General features: G+C 29.9%; 1 protein-coding gene across 9 annotated transcripts in view; it reads left to right on the top strand.

Annotated features, from left to right (window-relative positions):
• Positions 1 to 12,387, top strand: part of LOC121127119 (dorsal-ventral patterning protein Sog) — a 148,965-nt gene that overhangs the window by 107,355 nt on the left and 29,223 nt on the right. For 8 of the 9 annotated variants that reach the window (XM_071891836.1, XM_071891837.1, XM_071891835.1 and 5 more), the window contains 3 exons: positions 11,242 to 11,667; positions 11,723 to 12,052; positions 12,108 to 12,215. In XM_071891836.1, coding sequence (XP_071747937.1) covers positions 11,242 to 11,667; positions 11,723 to 12,052; positions 12,108 to 12,215 — 864 coding nt within the window. Of the gene's footprint in view, positions 1 to 11,241; positions 11,668 to 11,722; positions 12,053 to 12,107; positions 12,347 to 12,387 lie in introns of all 9 variants that reach the window. The other variant, XR_011782288.1, reaches the window with a different exon arrangement.

Here is a 12,387-nt window from a genome sequence, read left to right as displayed (position 1 = left end):
TGGAACCAACTAATCCCAGCTCACGAAGAAGAAGTGGCATTGGAACAAGAACTAAAAACCCTCTTCCCTTTATGAAAAAAAAAAAACTCTTCCATGATAACGACCAAACAAACAAAGAGGTTAATGAAGTAAAAATTAAATCAGAATGAGCTATTTCCAAAGAAAAAATAGCTAAAAGATGAAGGAAAGAAAATTTATTTCACCAATAAATTCAAATTAGTACACAGCTCCTGGGTCAAATACAAAAGAATTTCAAAAGATTGTAAGAAAAACCACACAATGACCTAAGTGCTTAAGGAGTGGCAAGGTTATTAAAAAAATTACTGTAGAATTGGAAATCAACACACGCGAAAAGCTTGGAAGAATCCTTCTTCAAAACAACTGAGTTGTTGAATAAACCCACGGAAGATCCGCTCCCAAAGAAATATTTTGATATAATCGAAAAATTTGACACGGTAATTGCCGATTTAGTATATGAAGTTACAAAAAGACCAATTATAGAATTGAAACTAACACCAAAATATTCAGGACCCTGCAAGTTCAACAGTAACTCCATTACAACAAAGGCATAGTATTATACAGTTCAATGCTGGCAGTTTAATATAAAAGTTTAGAGGCAACCGTGAAGTCAAAATGGAACAACCTCGTAAAAGAGATGCCGGATTACAATGAAACGGTCATATTTCAAAAGCTAAAAGATTGCTTAGAAGAACCTGCTCTTTCTTTAGTCTCAGTATACTCTGGTTCATCTCCTAAATCATACAAAGAAGCAATCAAAGAGTTAACCAATGCATATGAAGATTCTATCAAATTGGCCGATTTCTATTTAACCAAAGTGATTGACAGTACTCAAGATGAAGCCACTATGGCTGAATCAAAATTAAGATCTTCAAGAGCTTTGAGTGTATTGAAAGACGTACTGAAAAAAGAAGGAGTGGACATGTTTGAGTTTGCACCGTTACATACCTTCTTCAGAGCGATTTCACCTAAAATAAAAGCTGACTGAAAGGGATACAAACTTAAGAAAAGGCATAAATATCAGCTCTAATATGAAAATTTCCTCTCCGCCGATAACCTTGAGTAAGAATGGACATCAGGGATAGTGGAAAATTTATCCACATTTAACACGTGGCTAAGCTTATACAAGGCAAAAAGTCATCGCACGGAGTTATAGACATATTATTCATACGTCAAATAACTTTGCAATACATTATCAGAAAAAGCAATGCATTATTTGTAAAGAAGACCACGTTACCTTTAAATGCCCAAAAGCTTTAGGTTTGCACCTTAAAACAATTAAATATAAAGAAAATACTCTTTACTTTAAATGAATTAATCAATGGAATAATGGACATCAATGCAACGTCCTATGTAAAACGTGCTAAGAAATGGGATATCTATTTGATCATTCATCTCTGACGTTCCAACTAACATACTCAGAACCATTCCATTAAATATTAAAAGAAAAACCGAAGCCAAACAAGAAGGGAAGGTATTCAAAAGAAGTAATTAAACGAACACTGCAGACAATACTAAAATAGAGAAAACAATGGGGGAGTAAATATCGGCTTCCATTTCCGCATTAATCAAACCTTCGACCAAAGTCAGGAATGGGAAGAAAAATAACGAGAAATAGAATGATTCGAACAAAAAAAAAATGATATAAATATTTTATATATTGTTAAACATTTATCTATAAATAAGTCAATAAAAAATATTAATACAAAATCATTATCCAGTATTCATGGAAATAAATTACAAAATAGATTGTTTTTGTTCTAATCAAACTAAACAAATAAAGGTCATTAATTATAAAGGCAATTCGGGCACAATTATGTGTTATTTAGTCAATCCAATAAGCTAACAGTATATAAAGGTTAGAGCTTTACTTGATTCCAGTTCCAATGTATCACTAATCAAAAAAGATAATAGTTACCCAACCTACATTTTAACGAGTCGTCCTGTGTTAAAGCCTGAACGATTGAAAACAAAATGTAGGCTTGTAATAAACGCTTCTATGCCCGATCAGAAAAATAGTAAACTTACATTAAGTACATTACTGCTATCAGATCCAAATTTATTACCACAAATTGTTGAATTAATTTTGCATTAAAAAATACACAAGTTTATTGCGACAATAGATATAACAAAAATGTTTCTATCCATACCAATAAAAAAGGAATCAGATAGGGGCATCTTAAGATTTCTTTGGAGTAATTAGGATAAAAATCCTCCTGAAATTTAGTGATTTAGTAGACTTCCTTTTGGATGTGTATGTAGTCCATATATGGCAAGTTATAGTCTCTAAGCTCCTGTAAAATGATGGATAAAAGGATATCAAAAAGCAGTAGATATTATCTTGGGAAAAACTTATATGGACTTATATATCATTCTTAAAAGTGGTGGATTTTAAGGTCACAAAATTGCAGTCAATAGTCAAGTCATATTAAACGTCATTGATAAAGATAAAACAGATTCCTCAGAAATAATTTCCATTTTGGGTCTTAAATTAGATCAAAAATCAAACGAATATAAATTAGATCAAAAATCAATAGAATATAAATCAGATCAAAAATCAAACGAATATAAATTAGATCTTGATTCAAAATTTAAACAATTTGACCCAAATACAAAAAAGATCACTCGTAGAGATATCATTTGCAATGATACAAAAATATTTAAATGAATTAAGTATTAGCAGAAAATGTTTGAAGTCTTATACTAGCTCAATCAAAGAGGATCATACAGTAATCCTAAAAACTGAAACATTAAAGAAAAATTCATGGAAATTAGCAAAGATTCCTTAAGTTCATCAAAATTAGGACAACGTTGTCACTTCAGCAACACTAAGCCTAACAAATGGGGGAAAAATTTTACGTTCAATAAGACAAATTGCTTTATTAGAGTCTAACGTTGCTGAAAAAGAAATGGTGGAATCTAAATTAAGCAATCAATGTGGACGTACTGGAAATCAAGGGCAGACAGTACCTGAATCGGGTGTACAATCGACTTAGGAGTGCCAATCTCATGTTCGAGATTGACCCTGCCACAAAGAGGAAGTCAAAGAGGTTAAAGTAATTCCGGGGGAAACACCATTAATAATATTTTACATTACCACGTCATTCTATATCTAATAGTTACGCTGAGTTATTACTTAAAGTGTTTCTTCTTCACATTTGATCAAAAAAATTGTCATTATTCTGTAATGGCTGACTTTAATGTTTTACAATTACATTTATAACAATAACTGTTAATATGATAAATTTCTTATCAGGACACCAAGTTAAATACTTTCATATACATTGCAAAAATTTACATCACGATGTTCGAATTCTATTCCTGGGAGTGTAGTGTCTTAGGGATAATTAAAAGATAACTCTGATTTAAAACTACAATTACAAAATAAAAACCAATCTGAAAAGGCATATAACCACATCAATCATGCGTATAAAGCAATATATTTCTGAATGTGGGTTCACTGAATTTTTTACACAAAGATAATTCCTCCTTTTTTTATTATTATTAACATTGAGTCCACCTTTAATACAATAGTTCCTTTCATTTTTTTAAGGGCATTTTAACAAAAACCTCTCCCTGTTATATCATTTCACGTATTTTGTTATTTCTCCTCTTTCAGGCAAAAAATAAAAAATGAAAAACTTATGAAAATTAGAAGTAAAAAGAAGGTGGACATGAAATTTGAACGGTTTCAACGTTTTAATATTCAAATCAACGTGATTTACTCACAATTTCCAAACATATGATTACAATGCAATTAAATATGGTACGTCATATAATAAACATAGAAGAGAAACAAAAACATCACTCTATTAATCATTATATTTAAATTTAAATATGATTCTTCACTGGTAATGAAAAGAATATACTCTAGATAGTTTAATTGAAAATGTTTCATACCTGGCAGTTTAGGAAATGAAAATATCCGTATTTTTTTAGTATTTATTGGCATGTCCATTTACAATTTAATTGCCAAATAAGGTTTACCATAAACAATAGCATTATCCAATATTTTATATTTTTAAAGAGATTTCCAATTTTATAAGGTACACCAAGTAAAATAAATGCTATTGGTATTTCAAAAATTATCTTATCAATTCCCTGAACATTGAGCTCGAGAAATCTTCTCAATAGTTTTAAGAGGTGTCAGGAAAAAATGGGAAAGGAAAATGGCAACGGAAAAAATGTCCAGTAAATGAATAAGTTAACATAAAAGATCCTCTTAAGTACTTTTACATGGTGAAGAAAAATTCTGATTTCATCTGATTATTGTTTAATTAATTATTCTACAAAACGACTTGATATTCAGAAATCTATATTATGTATTCACTAGAAATGTTTGTATACTAAGAAGTTTCTGTGGTCAGAGTTCTTCGATGAGTTTCGACAGCCTCTCCTCATCCTCATCTAGATGGTAGTGTCAAAGCCCTGTTTCTTTGATTATAATTTCTTTGAAGAAGTAGGAACATATTTCTTCTGCAGTGTTGCTTATTAGAAAATGTTTTTAACATATACTGCTGATATCTAAATCAACATCATTGCAATATTTTTTGGAACTCAAGAAAATATCTCAATATGTTGAATAGATTAAATGAATTTTTTAATAGTTGACCCAACATTTTGAATATATAAAATTTTACAAATGACACTATAAGGATTTTTTTCAAAAAAAATTTGATGGATTTTTTTTCTTCTACTAATTATCTTCTATTTCTTTAAATAAATTATTCTGATTAGCCCTACAGAGGCCTCCTTATTTTAGTTCAAAAATGCAAAAAAATACGGTCACAATTAAATAAAATAAACATATGGTGGCTTTTGATATATTTGGTTCGTCAACATAAAAACAATATTGTACATAAATCAAAATAAGGGGGAAAATCCTAATTTATTCTTTAACTTCAATTTACGATAATTTTTCATAACTTAATTATCTTTGCAAGTGGATTTAATAATGAAGTGAGCGATTGAGCCACTTATTTTCAATTAAACACCTAATTTAGAAGTCTTTATTGAAGGATCTAATCCTTTTTATATAATTTCAGGTTTGAAGTCTATATTAATGAGTGAGTAGCTTTGCTGAATATTGTCTACTTCATAGATAACTAAAGATTGCTTAAGGACAATGTCGCCGCAGCATTTCATGTCAGCTGTTGTCGGGTGCAGTAAATCAATCAAATTTATTATTATTAGGAAAGAACACATGAAGTGATCATATAATACTTTATAATAATACAATAACTTTATGTATGTCGTACATTTAAGTTATGATGTATTATAATTTTGAATGACGAGGTCGTGGCAGCAATCAATTATCCTCTATGTTTACTATTACTATCTATTCACTGATTTAATATTGTATTGCACAGATATTATAAAAGATGTCCTTTATTCATCTGTGAATGAATTAAATAATTCCAATTATTGTCCAAAATGGTTCATAATTGTGCTGCTTTTGGCTTTTTTTTCAAAAAATAAAGCTGATATTTTTCATGGTTAAAATAAATAATAAGTGTAAAAGTCACTTTTTTAAACAGAAATTACTAAACCAAAATATCTCATCTATCATTTGACTAAATTTTATAAAACTAGATTAACCATTTATGCGATTTTAATCCTTTATTTCTATGGACATAATAATAGCATCTTTTTTCATTCAAACAAATCATAAATTTTTGTCTAGGACTGGGTAAAAAAAAATTTTTTTTTTTCAATTGTAGTTTTATGTATGTGCTACAGCTTCTATTAATTCTTTTTTCATTTTTATTTTCTACGTATTTCTTGAAATACAAAAATAAATAACATTAAGTATGTATTATTCAATTCTCCAATAACTGTATTAAGTCTCAAAACGGTACTTTTAGCACATGTTTTAAACGTAAATTATTCAACCAAAATGTTTAATCTATCATCGGATAAAATTGCATAAGTATGGCATGAACCATCTATCCGATATTGAAACATTTCAGTTGTTACTCATAACTAATAAGCGATAAGTATTAATAGCTAACAAGATTCCATTCATAACATAACTTTGGCCCCGACAACAGCTGACTCATAATCCACCACTGCAGAGACATTAAATAAAACTTTTCCACTCTATATATTCTCTATGGTCTATTTGAACACAGAACTTTAAGTACAAATAATAATACGGAAATATTGATCTCTTTTATATTTATCTGTTTTCGTTCTTCTTTTCCCAATGTTTTCAAATATTTCCAATTAATCCTCTGAATCCCTTCACTTCAAATTTTCTAGCCTTTGACGAATATAATTACAATATTATTGGGAGGAATATCAAATAAAAGTTGGGATCTATGTCACAAATTGTTCTTTGGAGGATGAGAAGGACGGTAATTCCTTAATTCTAAGCATAAGTGTTTATTGAAGTAGCTGAGAGGATATTTCTGCTTTCATAATTTCCTAGATGCATTCAATGTTGGATTATTGATTATATTAGATCTTTATTTTTTACTGAAGGTTGTTTTTTTTTCTCACTCTTGTATGATATAAATTACCTATAACTGTGAACATTAAGGACAAAATGAAGTAAAAATACGGAATTGAAGAGAGGAAGAAAATGAATGGGACGTAGAGAAGTTGACGTTTGAGTTCCTTTATTTTAGTAATTTAAAGAAGCAAATAACGATATTTTGGATCTTATTGGGTAATATTTCTTTTTAATCAGCCCTTTGATGTGATGTGTTCTTAAGTATAAACTCAATTAAATTTATATTACTTGCAAGTCATCACTCTTTTCTTAATCAAAGAAGAAAATTAATCTGAATATAGTTTATGATTATTGACCAGTCAGACGTTCCTATGTTTTTGTATGTAGTGTTGAAAGTGATTCCATAAACTTGTGTACTAGGATAATTTTTAGGAGATTTCGGTTTTGTGTCCATAACTTTCATCTCAATTTGTTATATCTGGCTTTGAATTTTTGAACTTATAATAATTTTTTTAATATAAAAAACATCAGTATCGGTATAACAATGATTCAACTATTTATTAATGCTTTTACATATAAATTTTTTTAGAGGACTGTTTTAAATGTTTGTTTATGTGCAAAATTTGCAATATCTAATTTTTGGTATTCTTTATTTAAATAGTCTTATATATAACAAACACCCTAAACAATTAAATAACTTTTCTTTTACTCTTGATGATGAGGATCTAGGAAGGGGACTTGAGGAAAGAAGTTTATTTAATATAGGAGGGTTTGAGGAAGGAAACAGACTCAAAATAGGAGGGGGGATTGAGGTAAGAAATAGATTTAAAGTTGTTACAGGGCTCGAAGTAAAAAACAGATTTATGGTAGGAGGAGAGTTTGAGGTAGGAAACTAACTTAAGGTTGGATGAGTGCTTAAGTTAGGCAACATACTTGATGCAGGAGTAGGTAGAAGATCTGAGGTGGGAAACATATTAAAGTAGGAAGGGGAGCTTGAAGTAGAAAGGAAGCTTGATGTAGAAAATGGATTTAAGATAGGAGGTGAGTTTTAGGTAGGAAATTGACTTAAGGTAGGATTAATGCTCGAGTTAGTAAACGGATTCAAGGTTGAAGGCGAGAAGGAGGTAGAAGGAGGACTTGATGTAGACGAGATTAAAAAAGGCTTCATAACTCCTTAAGTACTTTTCTTTCTCTGATTCTTACTATTGATCAGAGGAGATATTTTTCTTTCCTCATATAATTTCCTTTCTTCTCTTAAAAGAGTCCTTTTAAGGAATCCAAATTGTTAATTCCTTAGATGAAATGTGATTATCTAATAGCCTCAACAATTTAATTTCATTACTACTGGATCACTCATTTATTCTTATAATTTCAGGTGATCAGAGGAGAACATAAAAACTTGATATTCTTTTATTCCTTTTATTTTACTCAAGTATTCAGATATATTTCTTTCCAATATAACTCCATCTTGTTTTGCAGACAATTTTGGAGACGTATTATTTACTACTTCAATTTTGTCATTAATACGATCTATATTTTCTGATTTTTAAAAGATTTAGAAATAATTCCAAAGCTGCAATCGGCAAAAAATTTGGAAAGAAGTGAAAAAATGGATGCCAAATAAAAATATTTATGAAATAAATCACCCAACCACAGTTGTTGCATTTAATTTCAGGTCGAGGAGCAAAATTATAATACATTATTTCTTGGTATAATAGTGATGCAGTTCATTTAGAACCTTTCTTGCAAGTTTCCTGTAATGAGCATAGACAAAGCAAGAATATATAAATCTTTTTTATATTTACTATATATAAAAATACTAACTCTACTTTACCAAACATATATATGTGAGATGTCACTGTTGCTTTCTTTAACGAAAAATCAATTGATTTTTTATAAAGATAGAAAATGATTAATTCTTCTTTAAATATTAAAATATGGAATGGACTTAGCATGGAAAAAGTCAATTGTTCACAATTGAACTCAACCCTATTATATATAGCATAACTGACTCGTGTGATGTAGTCTTTTCTTTCCTTTTGAACACAATCCAAATCATTTTTTATTAAACTATCAATTTTTAATATCCATTCATCTAAAGGATTTTTTATGATGAACTCTTTAAACAAGGAGATTAAAGTTTCCAAATGATATGGCAAACGTTACTCCGCTTTCCCAAAGTTCCTAATTGTCGACATGGTTTCTCCCATTACTTTATAAATGTATTTTTACAACAATATCTTTCAAAACCAAAATTCTGGCATGACTAATGATATTTTTAGTATAAGATGTATTTACTCCAATGACACAAAGTTAATAGAAATACAAAGTTATACCATAACACGTTTACGACAGATTTTTGACTTCCATCACGCATTTAATGTTGACGTCATAGTAAATGAGTGGATGTGTGTTTTGTCAAAATCTGTTTTTCTTGCCCAGCTGTCCCTATGATACATTAAATTGAAAATTTTAGCGATATTGACCTCATATACTATGAGAGGTTGCGTGTTTAGTCAAAATCTACCTGTCTTGCCCGAGATTCGGTACAATAAATCAGATTGAAAATTCTAGCAAGCCGGAATACATGATGGTCTAACCAATTATTTATGTTAACCTTACAATGACTGAGAAAACCAACAGATTTGAAGTCTGAATGAGAAGGTAACATTCCAGGAATAAACACGACATGCTCATACATGAGGTTTTCAAGAAATATTTTGATACCTTCCTGTCGCTCATATTGTAAGGATTGTTTAATAGATTTTCAAAAGATATATTTGTCTACAAAGTAAGTCCATTTTCCAGATAATGAGTATTTAAACTACCAAGAGTACTTTTGTACATTCCCAGCAAGAAAGAAAAAGTGATTTGACACACATTCTATTGATGCTTCCATTCAATGAATAGCTTCATTTTGTCGTCTTTTTCATCAATTCCATAAAAATGTCCAAGAAGACACATTTCCAGAGAATCTTTTTAAATTGTCACCATTGCCAACAATTGATCCCAAAAAAATGTAACTTCTTGGGAAGAAAACCACTTAAGAGCAATGACTTCTCTCTTCACAGAATTATTGAGGCCTTCATTTACAATTACATCCATTTTGCAAAAATTACGAACCATCTCTTGCTCTTCTTTGTACACACAACGAAGTGTCACATTATGAGGAAAAGGTCGAATATCTACATAGAGGCGGAAAAAATGTTGTCAGCATAATTTATAACGTTTGAAAACTTAATAATAATGGCGAATAGTCGTATAATAGTGTAATTGTAGGGATAATAATAATATTATTCCTCTCATGGTAAAGCTAGATCGTATGATCTCTCTTTATAAGAACTCTGTTTCCATAAATATTTGATTTTTTTTGGAAAAAAACTCCAAAATCTGAGGCTATGACAAATTATATTTAAAAGGTCATAACAGAGCCAATTACAGTCACATTAATTAATTGAAGGGTCTAAATTAAAACTAATATTCTTGAAGATATCCTCCCGTCCTTGAAATTTGAACATAAATCCCGTAATGGACCAAATAAGCCTATAAACTATTGGGCCGTCAATATTTATAAAGTAAATAAATAAGTGGAGAATTTCTCAATAACTTGATTTTTACTCAATCGTCATTTCTAGTGTACCCATCACACATGAAGGAGAAGATATCCAATATTCTTGTAATCTATTATACAATAAATAGAACACTTTGATTTTTTATTCAGTACTGCAGTAGTACTATCACTAAAGCAGTAAACAACGACATTCTTGTAAGCAATTGTAGACGAACTTTGATAAAAACAGCGTCAAACAGTAACATGATCTGAAAATTGAAGATTAGAGCCAATAAGAAAAAGTAAATAATTTAATTTATAGTTTGGTTGAGTGTATTGAATAGAACTTTTTGGAATGAAAATAGTCAATGTTAAAATATAATCAGTTATTATCATAAGAGTTATTACTTGTGATGTAAATCCAGTTAATTTGTTAGCTGCCCTGTTTTTTTAGAATTGATGTTCTTAAGAATGAATTTTCTTTTCAGTAGTAGTTGTCATAATTATTTAATTCCTGAGTAGTGAACATAATTTCTTAAATAGATTGAATTATATTCAAAATCTGATTGAACATTCATGTGTGCTCATAAAAAACGGAGCGTATCCTTGAAGATTTGTTATGGAGTTATAATTGTAAGTTCTTGTTATTGGGCTCAGAGTAAAATTGTAGATCGACATCGGAGTAATTCTTGCAAGCGTCTTGGTTCATTTTCTTCTTCCCATCCTCCCTTGTCACAGCTGACTTACTATGTTGATTTTCGGTTTTAACTAGTCCATTATATATATATTTTTCATTATGGGGTATTACGATGTGAAGTGCACTTTTATTATATATGCGGATACTCACCTAACCTTGCATTTTCTCAAGATTGCATAACCCACATTAAATAAAATTCCATCCGTAGTTAGTTTAAAAATTTGCTAATAATACGTTTATTGTTATGAGGATTACAAATTTTTTTTAAAGTCAAAGTCCATAAAAATGTTAATAAAAGCATGAGAAATTCTCAAAAGCCCGATTTAATAGGAAAAAACTACATATTACATATTCGTAAATAACTCCTACCAAAATTATAGATCAAATTTAAATATTTTTGTAAACTTGTGCTTTATATTTTTATATCGAATGTAAATATAGTTGAACTATTAAAAGTAATTCCATATTTATTTTATTTAAAATATATTATATTTAATACTTATTTATATTTATTTAATTTAGACTCGAGTTCCAATTGAATGTCTCCCTCTACATAGAAGAAACGAATTGGAATTGATTCCTGGTTATTTAAATGATATTGGTCAAGAAAGATTTGATATGGTTAAAGTAAACACACATTGTATTTATCAAGAGTACTCCATTTATGAAGATGGTGATCAATGGACTGCTTTACATGAATCTTGCTCTATGTGCTCGTGTAGAAGAGGCAAAGTAATTTGTGATCCAATGGTTTGTCCCGAAACTGATTGTGATAATCCAATGATATTAGAAGGCGAATGTTGTGCGACTTGTCCAACTGATGTAACATCTGACAATTCTCTAGGTTGTGTCTTTAGTGGGGATAAAAAATTTCATATAGCCGGCACAAGATGGCATCCTTATATTCCGCCATTTGGATTCAGTCGTTGTGCTGTTTGTACATGTGACGTAAGTTTCTATATAATTAGGAATAAAAAGTTTTTTCAAATACTTTTTGTTATAGGCCGGGACATTGCAGGTGAAATGTAGAAGTCAACAATGTCCGAAGTTAAATTGTCTCGGCAACAAACAAATTAGACCTAATATATTATCATGCTGTAAAATTTGTGATCATTCAACACATGAGAGGGAAATTTCTATAAGTGATGAAAACACCATATCAATTATAAATAACCCTGAAATACTTAAAGATATGGCAATAGAGAGAACTCAAAATGATATTCTTATAGAGGGTGGTTGTGTATGGAGAAATAATTTTTATAACAATGGAGATGTTTGGCATCCAAGCGTTCTGCCATTTGGAGAAATGAAATGTGTCAACTGTAAATGTAAAGTAAGTTTTAAACATCTAAATTTATTAAACATATTGTTAGTAAACTACTTAACAGGATGGGACCACCAAATGTGCAAAAACGATATGCAAAAAACTTTCATGTCTTTATCAGCTACTTATGAAAGCTAAATGCTGTCCAAGATGTGCTACGACAAAGGCAGAGGTATTGTGTACTATATTCATATACTCTAATATTTACTTTGGCATTGAAAGTAGGGTCACTGATGTGATTACGCATTAATTTCACACGTATAATAGTCTAGGAGCCTGCCACGAAAGATTTCACCCTTTAAGGTACAGTTGGTTTGAACACCTGAAATTACGTATTTCACTTA

This window comes from Lepeophtheirus salmonis, chromosome 12 (assembly GCF_016086655.4).
Source record: "Lepeophtheirus salmonis chromosome 12, UVic_Lsal_1.4, whole genome shotgun sequence".
In the NCBI taxonomy this organism is placed as follows: Eukaryota; Metazoa; Arthropoda; class Copepoda; order Siphonostomatoida; family Caligidae; genus Lepeophtheirus; species Lepeophtheirus salmonis.
Note: the sequence above shows the minus strand (reverse complement) of the source record. Positions and strands in the feature narration are given on the sequence as shown.